Source organism: Pipistrellus hanaki, assembly GCF_964339955.1.
Source record: "Pipistrellus hanaki genome assembly, chromosome: 7".
NCBI lineage: Eukaryota > Metazoa > Chordata > Mammalia > Chiroptera > Vespertilionidae > Pipistrellus > Pipistrellus hanaki.
In genome coordinates this window covers 63,353,994-63,381,373 of record NC_140509.1, presented here as the reverse complement: position 1 = coordinate 63,381,373, position 27,380 = coordinate 63,353,994, and the positions used below count along the sequence as shown (strand labels likewise).

Genomic DNA, 27,380 nt, shown 5'->3' with positions numbered 1-27,380 from the left:
AGTTTGCTCATTGATTCCAGTATGTGAATAAATCCTTCATAAATTATAATGTTGTATGCAAAGGGGGCAGGGCAAATTTTATTCCCCATTAGTCATAGTTCAAGGTGCTTCCTACTCTGCTCCTGGGGCCCTGACTCACACCAAGTTAAGTAAAGAGAGGAGAGCTGTCTGTCTTATCACACAATAGGAAGTGGAGCATTAGAGCCAGAGAGCATGTAGGCTGAGTGAAATATCAGAGAAGCTGTGTGGGTCAAGGCAGGAGGTTGTGTGAACCAGTTTTTCGGGAAGGATCCATTTCTATCACTCTTTTCAGATACACACAAGACCTGGAAACATCTATGGCACGCTCCTACAGCTCCATCAAAGAGAAAGCCATATGGGACTACACAGTGGTTAGCTCAAAGGTAGAGGAAAAAGAAGTGTACTAGGGAGGAGAAAGAAAAGAAAGTGCAGCCAGCCCTGGCCAGGTAGCTCAGCTGGTTAGAGCATTGACCCCATAAGTCAAGGTTGTGGGTTTGATACCCATTCAGAGCATATGTATTTCCTTTCTATATTTTAGCAAGAGTTTTGTGAAGTCTGAGTTTTTATTGAATTCCTTTCTAGATTGCTCATTGATTCCAGTATGTGAATCAATGAATGCAAAAATGCAAAAATAAGTGGAACAACAAATCTGTCAAAATCAATCAATAAATAATTTTTTTTTTAAAGAGAGGGTGCAGCCAAAGAAAGATGAGGGCACTCTGATAGCCACACAAATTTACCAATTTGTGCCAAGCTCCAGATTCCAAAACTAAGATTTTCTTCCTGTATTTCAGCCAAAAAGGACACAGTTAAGGAATTTCACAATACTTAATAATAATAATAATAATAATAATAATAATAGTTGTTGTTGCTATGAGAGACTGTAAACATGCCTCACTCTCAAATCTCTCATATTCAGATCGTAGAGCTCAGACTGGACATCTCACAGCAGCAGTTTATGCCCACAGCATCATGCCCAGCCACGGAACTGAGGGGGACACAGCAAAGGCATGCATGTCCAAGGACCCAACCCCTGTCTTCCTCGTCCCTGTTGGATCCTCAGCCTGTCCCTTTGCTTTAGTCCCACTTTCAGATTAGAATGAAACTAGAAAATAAGAACTACCTAAGGGAGAAAAACAGACATTGAAAAAGTACTCCATTTTACTCTTTTTCATTGAATCCTAACAATAATCTTGTATATTATTTTTATTTACCATTATTCTACAGGTGAACAAGTGAAGGCTCAGAAAAGTTAATAAGTGGTAAAAACAGAATCTAGTGCTAAATCTATCCAATGCCACTATCTATGTTGCACTATCTAACTTTGTCCTGTTACTTTAAGGGGCTCTGTGAATATCCTGTATGTCCAGAGCTGCACTGAGTGCGGTGAGGGCCACAAATGAGTCACTGTTTCGTGTGCTTGGTGAAGAGCTCTGACCTGTGGGCTCACTGGTTAGCCATGTGCATTCCACTCAGAGCAGGCATTGAACCTGCTGATCTGGGGCATTCTCAGGATTCACTTCCTGTAAGCTCTGAACATTGTTGCTCAGAAATGTTTTTCTTTTTTTCTTTTTTTTATCTTCTTTCCCAAACCTGCTGTTATTTCTTTGGGTATAGTAGTGAAGTGTATGGACCAAACTATGTCTTTTGAAGTCAGATAAGATCTGGTTCAAAAGCTGGTTTCACCACATTTCAGTTGAGTTTAGCCTTAATTTTCTCATCTGTACAATGGGGCTGATAACAATATCTACACATGGAATAATTGAGGATCAATGGAATAATGTACCGCACAGTGCCTAAAATTATGGCATTGTGTGGTACATAACAATCAAGATAGCTGGGTAAGTTTGGTTGGAACTGCATATGTGTAGGTGAAAGAATTCTTTAAATTTCATTGCCAAGGGCAATCATTTTGATTTGTTAAAAAACAAACAAACAAACAAACAAACAAAAAACCCAAACCAAAACCTTTTCTACTCCTCCCTCTGTTTAAAGATTCATAATTTATTTGTTACACACACACACACACACACACACACACACACAGAGACATATGCACATACACAGCCTATTTGTAGACAGTGATAATAAGTCTCCATCTCAGTTTTCCATTGTAAAGTTTTGTTCCTTTTCTTCTTCAGCCAGGCCACCAAAACATAAAAGCTCTTAGCTATATGTATGGGTCAAAGTTGTCTCAGACATCTCTATAACATATACTTGTCTAAAAATCACGTCCCCCTCCTGAATGCCAAAGCAGGGGAAGAACTTAATTTTTAATCAGGAAAGTGTTTTTAACCAGCCACATTCTTCTCTAAACACTTTGGTAAGCATGAGTGGACTTGTATGCAATTTCACCTAATTAATAGATTATCACGAATAAATTGCAAAGTTCAGATCTAAACATGCCTCTCTGGGGTGGGAACAGAGCCCCAGACGTCAGTATTTCCTTGTGATATGCAGACATCTGGGGATGTAAGGTGGCTGCCAGATGTTTAGAAATTCTGCCCAGTGTGAGAGGAAAATAGATCACAGTGCTGCCTGCTTCTCTTTTGCTCTGAGGAGCTAGAGGAGTCCTCTTTAAGAAGTCTAGGTCATGTGTGTTGAATTCTAATGAGCATATCCTTCTCCAGCTCTTTCGGTGGCAGAAAGAAGTCCAAAATGTACACAGACATTTTATGGTTTGTCCTTGTGTTCCCAGCAGCCTGTTAAGTGTTTGGGAGGCCACCTAGAAAGAGAAGAGGAAGGCGTGGACCTTTATTTCTTTTGGTGAGGAGCTTGCAAGGTAGGGCAAGTCAGAGCTCTGACACGTCTTTAACCCAGCAGTGACCTCAAGATAATCACAGCAGAACCAAATGTCAGTGGAGGTCATGGGTTTCATGTCTTTGTATTCAGGTAAAAACTATTTTTAGATGATGGTCTATCCCCAGATCATGATTCTTTTTAAAAAATCCCCACCTGAGGAAAGGAAGGAGGGGGAGTGAGAGAGACCCATCTACAGGCTGCCTCCCACATACGCCCCCATTGGGGCTGGGGAACCTGCAACAGAGGTACATGAACCCATGTACCCTTGAATGAATGAAACCCATGACCCTTGGATCCAAGGGCCAACCCTCTAATCACTAAGCAAACTGGCCAGGACCATCATTCTTATTTTTAAAAGTAAGTAGATTATTTTCTTTTTATCAGTAATGAATTCATTTTACTGACTTACACATTTGCTCAATAATATTTTATGCTTTCTTCTATCACCTCGTGTTGTTGTTGTTTATATTTTAATCACTAGCATCTGTGTTCTAAGAGGAGATTAAATTAACTTTATTTTTGCTGTGGAAACTCACTGCTCATCAGGGGTCATTACATAGTTTTATCTCTAAACATATACATACATGGTGTTTACCACAAGGAGCTTTTCAGGTTACTCTGGTTCCCATTGTGGCCATTGCATTGTACTCACCACCCACCACTTCCTTGTTTTTCATGCGTGATAAGTTTAAAAAACCCCTTTCAGCCAACATTTCTGGTAGAAACTCCCACCTCTACAGAGGAAAATTAGGTACTGCTTTGATTTATTAATTGACCTTTAAGCATAGGCATTTAAATGCATGCAGAGAGACAAGGGCTGCGATCAAGTCCAGGTGGCTAAAGAGAAAAGTTTTCTGTAAACAGATGCCCACTGTAACTATATTTAGGTTATCTCTTCATTAGCCTCCAGTACAGAGATGGTATACAAATTTCTTATGAACTTCTGGGAGTTTATCAAAATATTCCGCTCACTTGTCATAAGCTATTTATGCATCCACTGATATTCTGTGCCATTTGTTGGAGAATCCTACATGCAGTGAAATTTTACAGACATTAAGAGTTGTAAAATATTAGCTATATGAAAAGCTAGAGATGAGTGATGGCATAAAGTGTTAATAGTTTTAGCACATGGAGAATTATATTATGTGGTAGCAGAAGTAGGCATTTTTGTGTGTTATTTATATTTCACCTCAAATTAAAATATAGATATAAGACAATAAATAAAAATCCATCTATGCCTTTAAAAATACAAATATTCCCCTTCCCTAAACAATGGGATATTGTAAGAGGAATTTAATAGTGACTTGGCAATGACAACTGTGCTGAACAGCTGCTATTTTAATATTCAGCTTTCTCAACAGTTCAAGTATAAAGTATCCATGATTTACATTTCTATACATCTGAGGGTAGATAAATGATATTTTACTTTGACCAAGTGTTCCTTCCAGGCACAACCCAAAGAAAACCATCTCCAGTAGTTTTTCAATCCTCTTTCAAAGTATTGGGTTCTGTGTTGACATTGGCAACTTGCACAATAATAAGGTGCTGCTCTCTTTTGATCTTTTTAAAGATGACCTCCGAAAAGTAACATTCTAATGGCCATTCTGATTTTTTTCTGAGTCACCCTACTTAAATGTAGCTGCAGATAATGGCCTGTTAAGATTGGTGGCAGAGCTGATTTCCCAGTTGCTATAAATTACCTTTGCCAATATTGTAAATTCCTGAAATTCTACCATAAGATAGTTATTATATTTTTCTCTAGAAATACCCAGGGGAAAGGTAGCTGTTGAGGAATAGAGAGAATATATCAAATGGAGTCCATTTAGATAAGCTACTAAAATGAATATTATGAAGGTTGAGGCATAAGGAACTGATTCTATTCTTGTTCTGACTAGCCTGGGAACTTAAATCTTTTGAACTTTCCAGTCTTGCGTCAATGCCTAGATGTATATCAGTTCGTTGTGTCTCAGTACCTGGACATACACCAGACCTCTAGATAACTCTCCGATTATTCCCGGATGGTTCGCATATGCAGACCACCTGACATCCATTATCAGACCATGGACGTCACCAGACCTACAGGTATCCACCTTTCAAGCCACCTAGCACCCATCATCCAGATACCTGACATGTGACTGATAATCCTAGACCAACTGTATGGCTAAGAATACCAGGCCGATCGTTTTAAAATGTGCTTTTTGCTATAAGAACTCTTAACTTTTCTTTCTTCTTTGGAACACATGGGTTTTTGCCTCACTATGTTTCCAGGTTGTAAACTCTACGACCTTCGAATAAATCGTTATCATTTATTACTAGCCAAAGTCTCCAGGCTCTATTTGAGTTCATTAAACATTGTAATACCTCTCATTCTAATAACTATTTGCAGATTTCTCAACTTTTTAGTTGGCAGCAGGTTTTTATGGGGTAGAGAACAAAGGGAAAGACCATGAGGGAGCCTGTACCCTAGGGAGGAGGGAGATTAACTATAAGAGAAGGAAGAGAGAGATAAAAAAAAAAAAAAAAAGAAAAAGAAAAAAAAGGAAAAGGAGGGTGCTTTATGGGGAATTTAAGGCCCAAAGATTCACATTTTCAAAAACCAATATAATGTTACTTTGTTCCTCAAGTCTTCCCTACGTGTCCCAGTCAGAAGCAAGATGCTGCCTGTCTCCTACCAAATCTGAGAGGATTCCACAGCATGTCATGACATTCCCACATACCCTCTTGCACTGTGGTCCTCTTCTGTTTTGTGTACAGGTATATTTTATAAATTTCTGATCCTTTTTTAAAAATTTATAGTTCATATGTGGGTTTGCCTAAAGTCTGGAGCAAGTCATTTTAGATAGTATTAATTCTGGAGGGAGGAGATGAGGAATAACAAATACTGTCTTCTTTCATGAGAACAAAGGATGGCCCCCTGAACTGTATAACCTCAAAGCACCCTGTGGACATGTAGAGGTTGACTTTGACTCTAGGAAAAGCATGCTCTAAGTCAGAGAAAGCTGGCTTAAGCAAATACTCAATGTGACTAGATTACAGGCTATGTGGATAACAATAATAAGTTCATGTTTTGCATAGGTTTTTATTTCTCTATAGCAGACATTTGTTAACTTCCCCTTTTCTGTTTCAAATAGAGATGAGTCATCTGAAATTAACAGAAGTTAAATGGCTTGCCCTAAGGGCAGAACGTTCCAGCGGGTGCAGAGCACCCGACTTCCAGAAAGGAGAGTTGGATCATTTAAACAACATGAATGCCTGCTGGCCCTTATCTAGAGAAGAATGCCTACACGTTTTTTCTATCTTATTTTGGGATTATCATCCTTCTGTTTATCTAGATACAAGCCTCAGAACCTTTTCATCTTTTCCTTTATTCCCAGATTCCAAGATTCCTCCATTCTACATAGGCAATCTTCAAAATATTCCTTTTCTTTGAAAATACCTTAATGCCAGTTTCACTGCCTAGAGTCTACTATTGCAACAAAAAGACATAAATATTTTAAATAAATATTGAACCCATTTTCTACACTGCCCCAATACTCTTCTTAAAGTTTTGAATATTTTACTATCTGGTTCGACTATCCATTGATGGGAGTGCCAAGAAAGCTACCTTTTATTTAGCATGACCTTCAAATGTGCATCTGGGTAGTTGATTCCCTTATTTCACATTTGATTACTCAGGAAAACAAAAATCTTGTTTTCCCAAAACATGTCTGTGTTTTTCTAATCCCGTGCTTTAAAGAAAAAAACAAAACAAACATATTTTATTGATTTTTTTTTACAGAGAGGAAGAGAGAGGGACAGAGAGCTGGAAACATCGATGAATGAGAAACATAGATCTGCCGCCCCCCCTCTCCCCCACCCCCGCACACCCCCCATTGGGGATGTGCCCAACAACAAGGCACATGATCTTGACTGTAATCGAACCACAGGCCGACGCTCTGTCCACTGAGCCAAACCGGTTTTAGCCCTGTGCATTTTCTTGTTCTTTTCTCAGCATGATATCTATATCTAAAATTTTATTGATCTTTTCCATGCTCTTGGTTATGTTTTAAACAATGTGAATACTTTATTTCACTTATTCCTCACAATAACCCCATAAGATGAGTTTTCTTTTTCCCCATTTTATAGTTGGCACTCAGATTTTAAAACCTTTCAGAGTTATAAAGCAAGTGAAAGCAGAATGTGAATCCACATCTGACTTTAAAGGGCACTCTTCCCCCTTCCTCTTTAACAGACTTCCATTTCAAATGCAAATATTTTGTTCCTCTTCTTGTGTTCTTTGTGTCGTATTGCATTTAATTTCCTAATGTCATCAAGAATTTTTGCAACTGAACTTATGAGGAATATTTGTCTATAGTTTTTGGCCTTGTGCCCTGGTGGACTAGCTCGGTTAGAGCATTGCCCAATCCTCTAAGGTTGTGGGTTCATCCCGTCAGGGCACATACAAGAATCAACCAATGGATGCATACATAAATGGAACAGCAAGCCAGTGTTTCTCTCTTTCTCTCTCCCTCTCTCTCTAAAATCAATAATTTTTTTAAATTAATAAAAAAAAATAAAAAAGCCTTGTAATGTTTTTCTTCAAATTTTTGTATCCGAGAAATAATGGCCTCATAAAACGAATCAGAAAATGATCTCTTTTCTACTATTTTATGAGAGAATTTGTATAGAATTGACTTTTTTTCCTTTCTTTAAACTAAGTGTGATAGGATTTACTGATCAAGCTACATGGGCCTGGAATTTTCTTTGTAGAAAGCACTTTAATTATAAATTTAATTTAGATTTTGTTTCTCCTTGAATCATAATTTTATGGTTTCTTAAAGGAACTTTTCAATTTAATATAAGTATTAAATTTACTAGCATAAAGGTTTTCATGATATCCTTTCAATATCTGTAGGACTCTCTCATTTTGTTATTTCTAGAATGGATAATTTGTATGTTTTCTTTTATCAATTTTATTGAACTTTTTAAAAAGCCATCTTCTTGTTGTGCTTATTTTCTTTGCTGCTTTACTCCTTGCTATTTCATTGATTTCCATTCTGTAAGCTTTTTTTCTTTTTAGTTTATTAAGTTAAAAGCTTATAACATTGATTTTAGGTCTTTCTTCTTTTCTATGTAAGCACCAAATGCTATAAATTTCACTTTAAACATTGCTTAACATTCATTTAACAAATTTTGATAAATCAAATAAGTTAATCAGAGAAAAACAAGTACCATATGATTTCACCTATATGTCAATGTAAAGAACAAAATAAAAATGAACAAACAAAATAGAAACAGATTCACAGATTCAGAGAACAGGCTGACAGTTAAGAGAGGGAGAGTTTGGGGGACTGGGTGAAAAAGGTGAAAGGTTTAATCAAAGAAAAAGAAACAAAAACTGAAAAAAAAAATTATGAAGGCCAATTCTTTATTTTAATGACAGACACTAGAAACTGTTTTGATGACAAATGAACAGTACAAAAAGTAAAACAATGCTTTTGTTAATAATAATGACTGTAATTTATTGAATATATACTCTGTAATAGGCTGCATAATTAGTAGATGTTTTATATTTATTACCACATTCAGTTAAATTAAGAAAGAAACTTTATAACTGATCAAAATGTGAATAATTCATTTGAAAATTAGCTATAAGCATAAGCACATACCTAAAAACTAGTCTTGTAGTCTGAAATTATTATTCCTCTTTCTATTTCTCGTTGAGTTCCGAATACATTGGGCACTTGGAAAATGTTGATTTGTGTAATATTTAAATGTGAGAAATTCCCAAATGTCTTCATTAGTCTTCCTCTGAGAGTTAAAAACAATGACTTACAGCAAATAATTTTGTATTATTTACATTTAGAATGATTCACTGAAATAGGTAGGTAAATTCTCCTTTAAGAAACAGTGCCACTTCAAGTATGTTTGAAGAGCAAATCTAGCCATCTTAGAACATGAGTCTGTAATGTGTTCATCTGTGTTAAAATGATGAAAAAGAGTGAAGAACAAACAATGTCCAACAGGAATAGATTAATAGTTCTCTTGAGCACCATTGGAATCAGTTCCTACCCAGAGCAATGACCTCTGCTTTAATTGTAAGAGTAAAAGTTTGTTGAGTCTAGCTGAACTGGGAAAGCAAGATCCATGATTTAGGTTCACTTGGGGAAATCATAAAAATGAGCATGTGCTCACGGACATGACTCATTAATTTTGGCAAATTTCCACTTAAATCAATGCCCATGTATAAAAATAGAAATATATAAGCTAACAGTGCAACTCCATAGATCATAGTGGTATTTGGCATTTAAAAAGTATCTATATTAAATTTAACATACTCATATGGGGATGCTAATAAAGTAAAAGAAGAAAAAAACTTATGATATGAATGATAATTTCTTTGATAGCAGCCAAAATTTTTAAATGGGGTAAGGAGAAATTGGTTATAAATTTATTAATACAGTAAATGAATGAGTAAGAAAAAAACATTATAGGTACTGCTGAATATAGTCATTAAATATTTTTAATGAAATTCATTTTAAAAATAATTTCATTGGTTGAATCCCTTTGGATTCTAGACTTAGTTGCCTATGCCCAAATGCACTAGCATTTTCCATGTCAAAATATTTTTTTTCCTGAAACTACCTAACTATTAGCAGCTGTCTATGTGAGAATAGAGGGAGGATTGTTTTCACTTCACTCAAAGATTAATGATATTTTACAGCTTCAAAAGAAGTTTTAAATTCTGGCTTTATGACAGGCACCTCCTTCTTGTCTCCTTTAATTTTATTGACACTTTTTCAACATAATTATTCATTCTGTGGCATATCAAACTAATCTACAAAGCAAAAGTTTTTGTTGGAAACAAGTTTTTGCTTACTGCTAAGTCTGCAGAAGTATACTGCTCTCTTTCTCTCGTTTACTAGGTAGCATTATAATAATTTCAATCATTTCTTTTTATGTTTGCTTAAATATGTAATGCTGGTTAATGAAGACTTGGAAAGTGGGTGAAAGGGGAAGTTGAATTTGTCCTATTTCTTCCCGATTGTATAATTTTTTGTTTGTTTGTTTTTAGAGAGAGAGAGGGAGAGAGAGAGAAAGAGAATAAAATTTCAATGATATAAAGTAAGTTGTAGAATTATTATCCACATCCACCATTCTCTGACCTGTTACCAGAGCTGGAACTAGAGTAGCATGAAGACCTATATGGGAAATGAGCATGACTTTCATCATGCCTGACCTATTTCTGATCATCCACTTTACTCTAGTTCAAAATCCTTGTGTAAACTGGTCACTTTTTAACCTTGTGTGTAATTTCAGAAGGACATCCTCCAAACTTTGAGAATTAAACTTGAAATAAATGTATGTAAATCCCAATTAAAATCTCAACAAGTTATTTTGTGGATATTGACAAACCCATTCTAAAATTATATATGGAGAGGCAGAAGACCCAATCTAAGTCAGCACACCATTGAAGATGTCAGAGGCTTGACACTATTCAACTTCAAGACTTAACTTTAAAGCTCCACTAATGAAGACAGTGTGGTATTAGTAAAAGAATAGACAAAATATCATAGGGCTCTAGCTAGTTTGCCTTAGTGCCGTGGTCGGCAAACTGTGGCTCCCTAGCCACATGTGGCTCACTCTTTGGCCCCTTGTGTATGGCTCTTACACAAAATACCACGTGTGGGCACACAGGTACAGTGCGATTGAAACTTCATGGCTCATGCACAGAAGTTGGTTTTGGCTCTCAAAAGAAATTTCAATCATTGTACTGTTGATATTTGGCTCTGTTGACTATTGAATTTGTGGACCACTGCCTTAGTGGATAGAGCATCAGCTTGCGGAGTGAAGGGTCGCGGGGTTCAATTCCAGTCAAGGGCACATGCTTGGGTTGCAGGATTGATCCCCAGTAGAGGGCATGCAGAAGGCAGACAATCAACGATTCTCTCTCATCATTAATGTTTCTATCTTTCTCCTTTCCCTTCCTCTCTGAAATATATATATATATTTTTCATATATATATGAAAAAAAATCATTGGAACAGTATAGAGGGTCCCAAAATAAACTTACATAAATATAGTAATTGAACTTTAATAAAGTAGCAAATGCAATGCAATGGAAAGGATACTCTTTTCAATGAATAGTGCTGTAACAACTGGACATCCATATTTTTTTAAAAAAAAATCTAGGCACAGATATTACATTCTTCTCAAAAATTAATTCAAAATGGATTATAAATCTAAATGTAAAGTAAGACATTAAACTCCTAGAAGATAACAGAGGAGAGCCTAGGCTACCTTGAGTATGGTGATGACATTTTAGAAACAACACCAAAGGCATAATCCTTGGAATAACTAATTGATAAGATGAACTTTACTAAAATTAAAAATTTTACTCTACAAAAGATAATGCCAAGATAATGAGAAGAAAAGCCAAGACTGAAAGAAAATATTTTCCAAAGATACATCGATAAAGGACTGTTATGCAAAATATGCAAAGAAATCTTAAAACTCAGCAATAAGAAAACAACCAAATTTAAAAATGGGCCAAAGTCGCCGAGACTGGTTTGGCTCAATGGATAGAGCGTCGGCTTGGGGACTGAGGGGTCCCGGGTTCGATTCCGGTCATAAGGCATGTACCTTGGTTGCGGGCATATCCCCAGTGGGGGGTGTGCAAGAGGCAGCTGATCGATGACTCTCTCTCATCGGTGTTTCTAACTATCTCTCTCCCTTCCTCTCTGTACAAAATCAATAAAATATATTTAAAAAAAAAAATAGGCCTAAGTCACCTCACCGAAGAAGATATACAGATGGCAAATAAACACATGAAAAGATGCTTCATATCATATGTCATTAGGGAAATGCAAATCAAGATGATGAGATACTACTAGAATGACCAAAACATGGAACACTAATAACACCAAAATGCTGGCAAGGATGTAGAACAACAGCTACTCTCATTCGTTGCTGGTGCGAATACAAAATGGTACAGCCACTTTGGAAGACAGCTGGCTGGTTTCTTACAAAAGAAACTCTTACTATACAATTCAGTAATTGTGTTCTTTTGTATTTTCCAAAAGAAGTTGAAAATTTATGTCTGTCCAAAACCTGCGCACAGATGTTCATAGTCATTTTATTTATAATTTGCCAAACCTGGAAGCAACCAGGAAGCCTTTCAGTAAGTGAATGAGTAAATAAATGGTGATGCATCCAGACATTGAATATTATTCAATGGTAGAAAGGACCTACCAAGTCATGAAAAAATATGGATGAACTTTAATGCACGTTACTGAAGGCAAGATGCAAAGGCCATATACTTTATGATTTCAACTCTGGATACCAGCCTCCAAGGCCAGAGGAGGGCAGGGTGATGGAAACAATAGAATATCAGAAAGCCTGCATTATGATTTAATTCACTTTCTCCACCTCCTCGTTCCTTGAAGCCCAATCTAGAATTACTAAAAAATTAAGGAGAAAAAGAATTATTCAGGCAATGTGTGTATGTGATATTCATAGCAAAGCAAGTGAACACTTGGTGGAGTTCCTCTTTGGTGGTCAACATAAAAAGAACCCAAGAAAGTCTAACCTGAATGAAAGTTCTAATGGGTCATCAGTGAAGAATTTTTGTGAAGATATTAATCATCCTGGGATGACTGATATTGGTGATCCATCAATATAATCACTATCTTGCCAGTTCAATTCTTGAGTAGTGTGGTAGGACCTATTAAAGGCCAAGTCCTCCATATGTATTCTGGATTTCTCCACCATTCCCTCCTACTTCTCAAGAATATCAGTCCTGCAATTACCGTCCACCCTTACTGTCATTGGTTTATTCTTTCTTGAATGATTTATATTAACCTACAAAGACACTTTTGCTTCTCTATTTGGAGGGGAAAACATCTCTGCTATACTCCTTTTCAAGAACATTGTGTTCCATTGTTCTGCTCCACTTCAGAGCTAAATTTCTTGAAAAACTGAATAGTGTCAATGGCTCACCTTCTATTCTTCTCTCGGGTTCTTCCATTATGGTTTCTGGTTTTACCACTCATCTGATACTACCCCTGTGAGTGACGGAGGAGTTCTATATTGCCACATTCAAGCATCTCATCTTAAATCAACAATGTTCATGTAGCTGAGCCCTTCTTCCTTCTTGGAACACGTTCTTCTGTTGGTTTCTTTGACAACACATTTTCCTGCCTTTGTTATAATTTACTAGTCACTCCTTCTTTGCCTTCTTGGTTGACCCCTCTTCCTCTTTAAACTGTGGTGTGCCTCACATGATCTCTGGTCCATTTTCATCTCTGTATGTCTTCCTAGATAGTACTCTGACTCATTCTATGAGCATGAAATGGCATCCTCAAATGTGCCCTTTATTTGATGTCTCTACTAAATGTCTACAGGCATCTCAAACTTAACCTGTCATCTTTCCTCCAAAACTACTACAGAGTTAACCTTCACCCACTACAATCTATGCAACTGTTCAAGGGAAACCCCAGGTGTCCCTCTTCATCCTCAGCTTTTTGTATTTAAACCATGGGACCTTTACCTCCAAATTTGTTTTAAAGCTCCCTATTTCTCTACCTATCTTTACTACCAACACTCCAATCTAAGCTGCCATTACCTCTCACTGCAGATTACAGCAATGCTCATTTAAGTGGTTACCAAGCTTCTATTATTGCCTTCTTTAATCTCTTCTCAAACCAGCATCCAATTATCAAACCCCTTAATAGCATACCATAGTACTTAAAGAAAATTCCCACTCTTACCATGAGTTACACGACTATACTATCTGGCTCATGTTTATATCTCTGTCCCATTTTCTCCACCTTACCAGATTCACCTTTATTTTTCTCCTTTAAACATGTGAAATAGATTCCTTCCTTAAGTTTTTGTAGTAGCTATACCCCTCTGCCTTGAACATCCATCCCCCGATTTTAGCGTAGCTGGTTCCATTTTGTCAATTGGGTCTCATTCTAATATTACCTTCTCTAATGTGCTTTCTACAAGTACCTAGTCTAAATTGGAACATCTTGTTCCAAGAATTATTTTCACGTTTTTTTTAAAAAAGTAGGAGCTGCTTAGATTATACCTCTATGAGTTTCCATTGCCTTTCCTTTTAAAGAAAATAATTGAAATATGTTCTGTCAAAAATAAAACAAAACAAAAACAGAGCTGGGTGATAAAGCGGTAAAAGGATATTTTAATTAGGGTTAGTACAATTGGAGAAAAGAGACCTCAGTATAGATCTGGGCTCAATTCCTATTGCAGCAAGAAAATGTGGGTATTTATAAGCAAGAGTCAGGGTTGGCAGGGGAAAGGTACATGACAAATCACTAAGAGGTTAAAGAGGGATTTATGATTAAACCAACTTGACAGGATTCTTGCTGAAGGTATGCCAGGGTGGTGAGATATCACCTGGGGAGGTGGTGGGGATGAGAACTTCATATCATCTATCAAGGGTGGGATTCTGGCTAAACTGACTTAGCAGGATTCTTGCTAAAGCTGGGATCTTAATGATATGAGGATGGGGCTTAGCCTGGCTCAGAGGAGCCTGTATAGCATTTAGCTAAGGAGAGAGTCTTTGTTCATCACAATACAGTTGACCCTTGAACAATGTGGGAGTTATGAGCATTGACCATATCCCTCACCCAGCTCAGTTAAAAATCTGCACCTAACTCCCCAAAAAGCTAACTATAATCATTCTTCAGTACCCATGGAAGATTGGTTCCAGGATCTTTGCAAATACCAAAATCTATAGATGTTCATGTCCCTTATATAAAATGGCATAGAACAATGCACACAGTCAGCCCTCGGTATGCAGATTCCCAAACACAGATCGAACAGATTATTTGATGTGAGACACAGAGAAATGGAGGGCTCATGGTGTATTTATTGAAAAAAAGCTGCCTACAAGTGGGCCTGCACTATTCAAGTCCATCTTGTCCAATGGGCAATTGTATATCTAGAATGGAAAGTTGTTTGTTTGTTTACCTCCATAATTTTTTTGGATATATAGTTGTAAATAAAATTGCATTATGTCCTTTGTGTTAGGAGCTTGTTCATTCTTTTTAATTAATTAGCTTTCTAAATTAGCTTTTTCTTTAATTGTAGAACAACATTTCAGATATCAAGTTCTGGCCAATAAAGGATGTTAGTATTTGTTTCACAAAGTGTTTACTTTTAGTCCCTTTTTGTCCTTCTCTCATCCCCATGAGAGATTTAATATTTTTTCTTTTCATGCACACATACAACACACACACATACACACACACACACACAACACACACCCTTTCCACTTTGTACCAAAATCATGGAAAATTGCTTTTTTAAAAGCAGATCACAGAAAATGTGTATAGAGTCAACTCAGAAAAGCAAGCACATAAAAACTAACTACTTCCTGTTTATGCTTATTTCTTCTTTGGCCAGACTTATGAATATCATTATACTTCAAGTGATGTACCTTTTGTTAAATACTTTGCAAGTGGAAAAATAAGATTTCCCATATAAAATTGGTCCCTTTTAATTATTTAAGTATCTCTAGCATTTGACTATATATTGCTTTATCATTTTTTATGTAACAGTGTTTGTATCAGCCAGAAACAGCTAGATTATACCCTAGCAACAAATAACCCCAAGTTTTGGTGACATGTAAGAGCAAAGCTTATTTGTCCCTCCCACTCAATCCTGCAGGGTAGCTAGCATGGCTGCTTCAGATTACCCTCACTCTGGAACTCAGGCTTGTGGAATCTCCATCTTCTGATAATACTAGAGGCCTGGTGCATGAAATGTGTGCACTTGGGAGAGGCGGGGGTGGGAGAGGATCCCCTCAGAATGGCCTGTGCCCTCTAGTAGTCTGTGAGCCTTCAGTTGGACATCCTTAACACTGCTGTAGAGGTGGGAGAGGCTGCTGCCACCACCACTGAGCTCACCAGCCATGAGCCCAGCTTTTGGCTGAGCAGCGCTTCCCCTATGGGAGTGCACTAACCACCAAGGGGCAGCTCCTGCGTTGAGCATCTGCTCCTGGTGGTCAGTGTGCGTTATAGTGACCAAAAATCTTTCTGCTGTTCATTTGATTTGCATATTAGCCTTTTATTATGTAGGATTATCAGTTGCTTTGTCAGGAGGAAGAGACAGGGATGAATTGCACTCTACTCTTTAAAAACTTCTGTCCCAAAGTGACATACATTTAAAATCACATCCAATTTCCCAAAGCAAGTATCATTATGTTGCCTAACATCCAAAGGAAAGGAAAGAGCACATCTACCATGTGCCGAGGAGAACCACCACCATGGTAAACAGCCCTAATGACACCCCACCCACAGCAAAAAGCATGCAAAATTAGCAAAGGGTCATGTAAAGTTAATTGTATAAATGAATAAGAATCCAGCCAATCTTACCTTGCCTGCATGTCAAACATGTCATGTCATGTAGGTTTGGACTAGAGGAGAATCATGTCTCTTTGATTTATGAGTCTTTTTTTTTTTAAATATATTTTTATTGATTTTTTTTACAGAGAGGAAGGGAGAGAGATAGAGAGCTAGAAACGTCGATGAGAGAGAAACACCAACCAGCTGCCTCTTGCACACCCCTTACCAGGGATGTGCCCGCAACCAATGTACATGCCCCTGACCTGAATTGAAACCTGGGACCTTTCAGTCTGCAGACCGACGCTCTACCACTGAGCCAAACTGGTTTCGGCGATTTATGTCTTTTGAACCTGTTATTTCCTTTCCATTTTCATTGTTCCCACAGTACTTTCTTTCTCACCCAGGGCTATTGCGGTCCTCTGTTTGCATAAATCTTCTCTAATATATTCCATCCTGACTAGTTCTCTACAAACATTGCTTTCATCATGTGAGTCCCTTGCCAAAAGGCTGAACAAAAACAGAAGACAGTTAAAAATAAGTCAACCGCCTTACCCTGACCTTACAAGCCGTCTACAATCTACCATCAATTAGCCTTTCACTCCTTGTCACCTCTGGATCTGCAATTGCAGCCAGAGCATTGGTTGTGCACTCTCAAATATTTCTAATATTCTCCTACATTGTTGCTAAACAGTTTCAAGGTTTCAAATTCTCACTTTTTCCCTGAGAATTTACTCTGTTCTTCAAGATCTAACTAAACTTCCTTAGCAACTGTTTACATAATAAACTTTCATAAAAGAATCAGAAGTTCAATTACACCTTGAAGACTAGGTTAATGTCTGCTTGCTTAATTCATTTTATTGAGCCCTTAATGTATTTCAGGCAGTGTGGTGGTTGCATGTGTTAGATTTCCTAATAGACATTTCGGATTTACACATGTCTAAAACTGAACTCTTGATTTTCCCTTCCAAACCTGCTTCTTCCTCACTCTTCTCCAATTCAGTTATTAGTAACTCCATTTATCCTGTTCCATAGATGAAAATCCCAGAGTAGTTCCTGTGTCTGCTTTTTCTCATAACCCATATCCAGTTATTGGAAAATCACCTTGAAAATATCCTAAGTCCAATAACTCTCACCACTTCCATTTCTATCACCCTAGTTCAAACCATCATTATCACTGGCTTTGTGCAACCTGAAAAATAGTTATGTTCTGCTTTTTATTTTATTTTTAAAAAAATGTTTTTCTTGATTTCAGAGAGAAAGAGAGAGGGCAAAAGAGATAGACACATCAATGAATAGAGAGACTCATTGGTTGGCAGCCTCCTGCACATCCCACACTGGAAATCAAGCCCACAAACCAGGATGCCCTGACCAGGAATCAAACTGTGACTTTCCAGTTCATAGGTAGACGCTCAACCACTGAGCCATGCCAGCTGGACTGTGCTCCCACTTTTTAAATCCTTAGTTTATTCTGAAATATATCAGACCATGCTCTTGTCTATTCAAAATTACTCCAATAACTACTTACCTTACAGTAAAATCCATAAGGCAAAAAAGTTGGTCTTTTGCTATTTCTCAGACTTCATTATTAAGTCCAGCCTTTCTGTTCTACTAGCTCTGGTAAGTAGGCCCAGTCCACTCTGCCCCAGGGCATGTGCGCTTGCTTTTCCTTCTTGTTTGGAACACCCTTCACATAACTGCCTGGGTCTATTATCCACTTAATTCAAGTCTCTCCAGGTGACATCTTGTCAGAAGGCTTTCTCTGATCACTCTATAACACAGCGGGGGTCATCCCTATCTTCTTTAATCTCATCTTGCTTTACTTTTCATAGAGCTTATCCCCAACTGTAGTCTACATATCTAATTTTTAAATTTTTTGTTGATTTCAGAGGGAGAGGGAGAGGGAGAGGGAGAGAGAGATAGAAACATCAATGATGAGAGATAATCATTGATCGGCTGCCTCTTTCATGCCCCACACTGGGGGCATGTGCCCCTGACTAGAATTGAATCTGGGACCTTGCATTCCACAGGCTGTCTATCTACTGAGCCAAACCTGTTAGGGCCATATCCAATTTTTATTATTTTACTACCTACCTCTCCTTCCACCCCAAGAGGAATTCAAGCTTGATGCAAGTAGAGACTTTGTTTATTGTTGCCCGTTGTTATAATGACAGTGCTTAGAACAATAAGTGATAAAGAGTTTTAATGAATGAATGAATGGGGAAATTAATAATTACTTAGATGAATGTAGCTCCCATTATTGCATTTTTGTCTATATTTGATTTTCTTACATAATTCAGGAGTCTTTTTCAGTTTTTGAAACTCAGAGATTTACAAAAGTAATACACACAGACACACACACACACACACACACACACACACACATATATATATATATATATATATATATATATATATACACACACACACACATATATATCATTAAATGACATCTGCCCAGCTAGCAAAAGCCAGTTTTGGAGTCCTTTTGAAACCAGCATAATGCAATACCAGAAAAACCTGTACGCTGGTATTTCCTAGGTACATGTCTTTTTTCCTTACATTCCTTCTGATCAGACTGTACACTGGAACCTTTACATCAATCTTTCAGGCAATTATAGCTGGATCTTCATTGGTTGGTCAAGAACACATTGCAATAAGGAAAAAATCCTCTATCCCTAACTTCTTGTAGGTCAAGTCTCTTATATCTGTAGGGTTGTTATGAAGATTAAAAAAGATATTACATGAAACTATCTTAAAAGTTGTTATATATTTAAAGCATTAAAGTGATTATATATATTAATTTCCCTAATAATTCATTCATTAATAAAAATATTCACATTTTCATTATTTGTGGAAGAATAAAGATCTTTCAGTACATGAAATTCATAACAGTCTATGTTTATAAATCAGGCTCACATGTATGTTATGTCACTTTAAAGCAATAATAATTTTGATTTTTTTTAACAAGAGGAGTATTTGTGGGAAGCAAAATCTAATGATCTTGATGTTTCCCCTAGATACTGTAATGATTTATGCAAAAGATAGCTTTTGAGCTAAGATCTGAAAACAGCCAAGTGCTGTTTTTATCCATTCATCGAGAAGTGGTATATTTATACAATGGAATACTAGACAGCTGTAAAAAGAAGGATCTCTTACCCTTTGAGACAGCATGGAAGGACCTAAAGAGTATTATGCTAAGTGAAATAAGCCAGTAAAAAAAAGACAAGTATCACATAATCTAACTTACATGTAGATTCTAATGAACAAAATAAACTGATGAACAAAATAGATCCAGAGACATTAATTCATGGAACAGACTGACTGATCCCAGAGGAAAGAGGGAAGGGGACGCTGGAAGAGATTAACAAAAGACATTATATGCACACCCTATGGACACAGACAATAATGCAGTAAGGGCCTGAGATGGGAGGTTGAGTAGAGAGAGGTCAATGGGGGGAAAAAAGGGACATCTGCAAGACTTTCAACAATAAAGCTAAACTAAAAACAAAAAGAAAAGAATGAGATGTTACTAAGAACCAGTAATAACTCACCAAGAAGCTCTATCATCAAACTCAGGATTGGTAAGTAGGATGTCTGGATTAGTAGATTAGGAGAATATAAAAGCTAGGTGAGTTTCCTGATATATTTTCTTCTGTGATAATTTGGGGGCTCCAGTTGGAGAAAGTGTACTTGATGAAAGTCAGGCAACATAGACTAACAACTGGTTCAAAAGGTGTGCTTCCAATAGTTATCATCAGAAGATCAGCATCGCTCGGAAGCAGCCCCACGTGAATTTCCACAGGGATTCTGTTTGGGTTAATATATTATCATATATATATATATATATATATATATATATATATATATATATTCCAAATATAGGCAACATAATTATTAAATTTGCATGTGACAAGCTCTTGAAAAACATTGTCAACAAGATTAACGAAGTTATCCATTTTCAAATTCTACAAAGTTATATACTGTACTGAATACATCAGAATAACATGGGATCCCTGACCATGAATTCAGGATGGGCAGGATGGGCTGTCTGACGTGGTGACAGCTCATATGAAAAGACTTGGGGCCAACAGTGAGAAGAACACCTGCAGGCAAAGCACAATATCAGAAGTCACTCAGACTTTGGTGTGGGCTCAGCTTCCTCTTACTTGTTGCATGACATTGAGTTAGTTGCTTAACCATTTTGAACTGCAAGTTCCTCTCTTTAAATGTGAATATTAATCAATAGCAAGCAAATTGAATTTAGGGAAACATGATAGTTTTGTGATATTAATTTTTTTTAAAAGTTTGTCTATATTGTTGAAAATATTACAGATGTCCCCCTATTCCCACATTGACTCCTCATCCCACTTGCTCCTCCCCCATCTGGCCTTCACCACACTATAGTCTGTATCCATGGATTATGAGTATATGCATACAATTTCTTTGGCTAATCTCCCCACTCCACCCCCACCTCCCCTCTGAGATTCGTTAATTTGTTCCATGCCTCTATATCTCTGGATCTATTTTGTTCATCAGTTTATTTTGTTCTTTAGATATTCCTTTTTTCCTCTATTTAGTTCCCCTTCTCCTCCCTATTCAAGTTCCTAGCTGGTGTATACTCATAGCTTCTGGAAATGATGGGAAAGAGGAAAAAAGCAAAAGGCTTCAGGATGTTTGGATTTGGTTTTTATAACCTTAGCACTAAAAGAACTAAGGGGAGTTGGGGTATAGATAAAACGTTGAGACACAGCAGAGAAAAAGAAACTGTATCTCCTTTATCAAGATAGATGGCGAGGAAGGCAGAGGGTGGGCTGAGGCACATAGAGAGCAAGAGCTGAATGGTGTTCTACATCCTACCTCTCAAGCAGAAACCCGGAGAGGAGTCAAGGTCCCAGGAAGAGAAGGGTTGCTTGGCACTAGGCTGATGGACAGTGTTGGCCCATTTGGAAGTCAAGAGAGAGCCATGAACCAGGAGGAGACTTACAACAAGATTGATAACTCCTGTGTGGACCTATGACAAGAGACCAGATGGCTTGGGAGCTGCTTAGATGTTTAGGGCAAGAACCACACTTCTTCCACCCGCCTGCTGAAGAAAGCAACAAGCCTGGTGAGAGCATGGGAATTGGTTAAGACAGAATGAGAGGTTGGAACAGAGATTGGGTTGAATTATTTACAAATTAAGATGTATGTCTTGAACAACTTGACTTGTAGAATGAAATTTATACACTCCTTGGCACATAGCGGAAGATCAATGTAAGTAACAAAAGCTACTTCTATTCCTACTGTAAATATTTTATGTGGCTATTTGAAAGGTCAATATTAACTTTTATTTACACAAGAGTAATATTCAGTTTAGGGAAAGGCAAGGAACCCATTGTTACCGAGGTGTGGGATCCACTCTGCGGATTTTGTCAAGAGGGCTGGAAACGGTCATGTGTGCATAGGAAAGGGTGCATCACATGTGTGGGGAGGAGCCAGGCACTGAAGAGTTAAAATAACTAGGGCTGCAAACACTGAAAAAGGAAAGGCTGAGAAAAGAGATGATTGCTGTCTTCAGATATTTGAAAGGCTTTTTGTGGGAGATAGAATGTCCTTGTTCTGAGTGGAAGTTGAGGACATGAATGTCTGATTCAATCAACAGAAAGGAAGTTCCTCATAGTTGAGTGTTCATCAATGTTAAGGATTCAAACAGATGATGTTCAATATTCACTTTGTCCGGAATGTTGTCAGGGATTCCTGTACGCCGAGGAATGTGGTCCTGGCTCTTTCAGTTTTAGAATGATATGCGGGGCAGGAGAAGGCCAACAATATTGCCAAGTTCCAGGAAACATGCTGGGTGCTCTGTACCATCAGCTCACTGAATCTGTCTGATGGCTTAGGAGCTGAACCTTGTAAGTATTTTTATAAATCAGATTACATAGTTGACGTAGTAAAATGCTAGCGTTCACAGTGCTGGTTAATTTTTGAACACAGGATGTTGCATTAAAGGACCATGTAGTTTTCTTTACATGTTCCACTTCCCTAACATACTAAGTCAAAGAAAAAAATGGAAGTATCAAAATACATAGAGATTACTAATGTACTGACCAATAACAGCAATGACCCTTTAGCAATGATTCATGGAAATGTATAGAAATAACAGTATATAAATTCATTAGCATTTAACATATAATTGCACAGGTAAGTATATTATTCATCTTTTAGATAGACATATGTTTGTTTCGGTTATGGTGATGGCTAATTTTTTTGAGTTGACTTGGCTGGGCCAGCGTTCAGATATTTGATCAAACATTATTTTGGATGTCCCCATAAAAATGTTTCTGACTGAGATTAACATTTAAATTGGTGGACTTTGAATGAAGCACATTGCTTCCCATTATGTGGCTGAGCCTCATTCAATCAATTGAAGGCCTAAATAGAGCAAAGACAGACTGCCTACAAGCAAGAAGGAATTCTGCCAGCAGACCTTTGGACTTTGACTTCAACTCTTCCCTGAGTCTCCAACCTGCTGGCCTCCTCTGCAAATTTTTTTAAAAATATATATTTTATTGATTTTTCACAGAGAGGAAGAGAGAAGGACAGAGAGTTAGAAACATCAATGAGAGAGAGTCATCGATCAGCTGCCTCCTGCACACCCCCCACTGGGGATGTGCCCGCAACCAAGGTACACTCCTTTGACCGGAATCGAACCCGGGACCCCTCAGTCCCCAAGCCGACGCTCTATCCACTGAGCCAAACCAGTTTCGGCTCCTCTGCAGATTTTTGATTTGCACCTCCACAATCATGTGAATTGATTCCTCAAAGGTTTCTATCTACATGCATATCCATATCCTGTTGGCTCTATTTCTTTGGTGAACCCTGAGTACCACAGTATTTATATTTCTTTGCTTGTCCTTATGTGTCCTGGTTTCTTCTAACCTTAAAATTCTGTGTGGAACAATTATATGAATGAACTTGGAAGCAGATGACTCCCTAGTCAAGCTTTCAGATAAGACCTCAGCATTAGCTAACACCTTCTTTGCAGTCTTGTGAGAGACAGTGCACTAAGCCGTCTTAGTGCACTAAGCTCAGATCCCTAAACCTAAGGACTGTGAAATAATAAATGTTTTTGCTTAACAAAAAAAAGTCTATGCGTCGAACTTAAGTTGCCTTGAGACAATCTGGCGTAATAGACACTGGTGTGAAGGGCAGGTTTGTAGGTGGTTTGTGCAGACCTCACATCTCTGAGTCCCATTTCCCTATCTGTCATATGAGAGGACCTCCAGTTTCCCTTAAGTGCTACAATTCAATGTCTCTATTAATCATACTGTTTATTTATCAAAATAAACACTGATAAAAGTCACAAGAGGAACACACCCTGGATTTTCAAGCCTTTGGATGTGGTGGCAGTGCTCCAGCTTCCTTTCTGCACATAGCTGTGCTCAAGTGCTTCTCTACCTCTTTTGTTCCACCCTATAGTTCTCTATCCCTAGCCTATCAACGTTACATAATTTTGGGCACTTTTGTGTGTGGCCTGTGCCTGTTTGTGTGTGCCCGTGTGCATGTTTGCTGTTCAAGCTGGGCTGCTCTGGCTCTGAACATATATACATTTCTGGCTCATGGTATGTCTCTAGCATTTTGTGGATTAACTCTGCCAGTACACGAGGGGGAGGGAACGTCTTTTCAAGTGTGACGAGTGTGAATCCTTTTTCTCTCTTCTCCTCTTCAGGAAGGTTCAGATCCCTTGGCCAAGCAGGGCCCTTTAGGGGGGCACTCAAGTCCAGGCAGTGGACTTTCCCCAATGAGTAGATTTGCATTTGCAAATCAATGGTGCTGGGGAAAAAAAAAATGTTATCTAAACATCTTCCCAGCCCCTTGTTAATATCCCTTCTCCTCCTTCTCCTTCCCCTTCCAGATTTTGAAAGAAAGCATGACTTATTCAGCTTTACCCCCAACCTCCAGTAAGACAGCAGCGTGTGTGCACTCAGGCAGCAGGGTTCCAGGCCAAACTGCGGACCAGGCCGTTTGTCACTAGTCCTGCCAAGTTTGGCTTTCTCACTCTCAGACCCTTGAGGGTGTTTCCACATGACAGTAACCTCAACCCCCTCTTCCCCCCTAGTTCTTTCTAGAAGGGATTTGAATAATTCAAATCAAGGGCAATGGCAAAGATTTAAAGCTTTACCAGTCCCTAGGGGTATTTAGATGCATTTAAACGGAAGACAAAATTCTAAGCTAAAAGTAGGAAACCTCTGTCTGTGCAACTAAGGGTGTGTGCGGTGGTGGTGGGCTTAGGGATACTGAAATGCTGCCTGCTAAGCCACGTCTTAAAGCTGGTCTTCATTCTTGGGGGGAGAGGGGTGTGAGGGGGCACTCAACCCTTGTATCCCCCTATCCCCGCAGAGACCAAGAGATGGGATGATGGTTTAGTGCGGCTTGAGTGTGCTCTGAAGGCAGATGGACTCTCCACTTCTGAAAGAGAGGGGAGAGAGAGGGAAGGCCAGAGGAGAGAGGAGAGGAGAATAGAGAGGTGAGGAGACATGGGGAAAGTAGCGGAGAAAAAGAAAGGGAAGAGCAGAAAAGGAAGGGTCAAAAAAATAGGAGAAGCTGGGGCTTGGCGGAGGGGTCCCCAGGGCTGACTTGGGTGGGCTGGGCGCAGCACCCAGGGGCAGGGAGGAGATGCCCACATTGCCGCCTGCTCTCCGAACCTCTCATTTCTTGCAAGGAGGGTCCCTGGGCTCCGGACTCCCTGCTTTTGGGCCTGGAGCCACTCTCCCACCCCACAGCCCGTCCCGGCAGCGCCTCTCCGCGGCTCGCTTTCTGGGGATCCTGGGTGGGGCACTGCCCTGCGGGACGGCCCGGCCTCCCAGCGCCCAGCCCGGGGCCGCCCCGGGTCCCCCCGAAGCTCCATCAGCCGCCGCGCGCCCCCGGGGCAGCCGCACCTGAGCCTCCGGGGCGGCCCAGCGCGGGCGCCGGAAGCGCGGGCGGAGTGCCCGGCCCGAGCCCGCGGGGGGACCGGCCGCCGGGAGACCACGTGCTGCGCCGGCCGCGGGGCGAGGCGGCCCGCCGGACCCTCCACCCGCCCACGCGCTCCCTCCCGTCCGCCCGCCCGCCCTGCCCGGCCACGCAGCGCCCGCCGCCGCCCCCGCCGCCTCGCCCGCCCGAACTTTCTGCAACTTCTCCGCCGAGAGGAACCTGCGCTCCGCCGCCCGGGACGCCGCGAGCCGCGCTTGGACTTGGACTTCGCGCCGCTGCCTCCCACCTGGCGCCGCCCCGAGCGCGGCGGCGAGGCGGCTGCGGGCGCCCCCCGGTCCCTCCCGGAGGAGCGGAAGCCTGAGCCGGGTCCGGGGATCTCCTTTGGGGAGCCGGGGAGCCGGGAGCAGCGGAGCCGGGGGGACCCGGAGGATGACCGCGCGGCCCCTGGGGACATCCGCGCAGTGATGCCAGCATGTAAGTCTCACCCGTCGTGGTCCCAGAGGCCGTCATCCCTTTACCTGTGCACCCCCACTCCCCACCCCGCCCCCTCCGCCTGCGGGGCCCGGGTGAGGGCGGCCGCTGTATGGACCACAGAAACCGGTTTGTCTTCAGATCGCCCCCAGGCGCTGCGGAAGGAGCCAGTGTTGCCAGACGGAGCGGGGACATTGTGTGTGTGTGTGTGTGTGTGTGTGTGTGGCTTTTTTTTTTTTTTTTTTTTTTCCAGGGAGAGGTAAACCTCCTATTTGGGCGGCGTGAAGCATAATAAAAAAGGGCAGGGCTTCAAGAATGGGGAAAGCAGCGTGTTTTCGATTCAAACTGAACAAGGAATAACAGGCCGGGCTCCTGGGTGCGTCTGTCTGTCCGTCCAGGGGCCTCGCTCTGCCAAGAAAGCGCTCTCCTGGATCAACACCTGGGGCTTGGAAGGTACTGGTATGCCGAGAAAAATGTTGACTTTACACATTGTCACCCTGGCCTGGAGGAGTTATTCTTGGATCTTTGGGTTATTCAAATGGTTTTTTAAAAACAGCGGCCAGAAAAGGATCTTGGTTGAAATTGGTAGCTTTAAAAAGTCATTAAGGAATGTGTCCTTTATGGGATGGGATCTGTGTGTGTGTTGGGGGGACTTGTATAGAATTAGAAGCGTGGGGGAGGGTACGGGGCAAAGAGAAGGTTATAATAATAGGTTTTGTTTCTATGGAAGTATCATCTAAGTGGTGAGCTGCCTCGGAGCAGCCCTGCAGAAGGGCCACCGCGCACCGCCTGCCCGTCCAGAGTGGGCAAGAAAAAAAAAGGAAGGTTGTTCTCAAAAGAGCCAGGCTTATTTTTGTGGCCAACTCAGAAGTTACTTTTTCTTGTGATATGTAATTTTACCCCTGGTGTTTTATTTAACCTTGGGCGGACACCCTGATAGACTTTTTTTTTTTTTTCTCCCTCCCACTGACTAAGATACAAGAGTTTCTAGAAATTGATAGTCACCTTGCCTCCCCCAACTACTGGATCCTTGTTTATTTCCATTTAAATGTCCTCTTTCTTTTACTGCCTGCAAAAATACATACTCGCTCAGGCCCTGTCTTTCCCTTTCTTTGCATCTTCACCTCCCAGTCCCCCTAGTACCCATTTTTAAAATAGGAGCAAGAGCTATGCCCGCAAGCCGAGTAGTCTGGAGCTCTGTTCCTGGTAGTGGCCAGTTTAGTTAGAAGGGTACTACTTATTTTTATTAAAATTGCATGTGAAGTCATTCTTCACCTGTGAGCTTTAAAGTTTCATTTACGCCAGTGGAATCGTTAAGGTATAGACTGCATTTATTTTGGGATACAGCCAACAGTCTCCTATAAGAGTTGTTCTCATACAAAGGTGACACGTTTTTAATAAATGTGTTTGTTCTAAACCTCAGTTTTTCCTGAAAGTATAGTAGGTTTTTTAACAGCAGCTATTTGTCTAGCTTACTTTCAGCTTTCCTAGGTTATGCACATGTTACGGGGGGAGAAAAGCGTGTTATACATAAAAATAAAATATAAGTACCAATTTTTTGAAATGAAAAGATGTGAAAATGATCAACAGGTAATGGTCAAATGTCCTGATTATGAAATGAAAGTTATGTGATCCATTTGAATTTGCACATGATTTAAAAATCTTATGTCATTATAGAGTGAAAGCATGAATATTTAATCATGTAAAATATAGAATTTAGTATGTTGATTTTGAGTTCTTTATTGAGCTGTTTTGGCTGAAAGTTTTTTTCATTTCTTGACAGATA

The 27,380-nt window shown here is 39.7% G+C and overlaps 1 protein-coding gene and 1 long non-coding RNA gene across 4 annotated transcripts in view; one reads left to right on the top strand and one right to left on the bottom strand.

The window, feature by feature from the left end:
• The window catches only part of LOC311625246, a 149,323-nt gene that overhangs the window by 71,527 nt on the left and 50,416 nt on the right, over positions 1–27,380 (bottom strand). The window lies entirely within an intron of this gene.
• ADGRG6 (adhesion G protein-coupled receptor G6) overlaps positions 24,963–27,380 on the top strand; it is a 137,728-nt gene continuing 135,310 nt past the window's right edge. The window contains exon 1 of one of the 3 annotated variants that reach the window (XM_084889320.1): positions 24,963–25,597. In XM_084889320.1, the coding sequence (XP_084745446.1) occupies positions 25,596–25,597 (2 nt within the window). In that variant the 5' untranslated portion in view covers positions 24,963–25,595. Of the gene's footprint in view, positions 25,598–25,842; positions 26,048–27,380 lie in introns of those variants that run through there. The other 2 variants (XM_084889322.1, XM_084889321.1) reach the window with 2 other exon arrangements.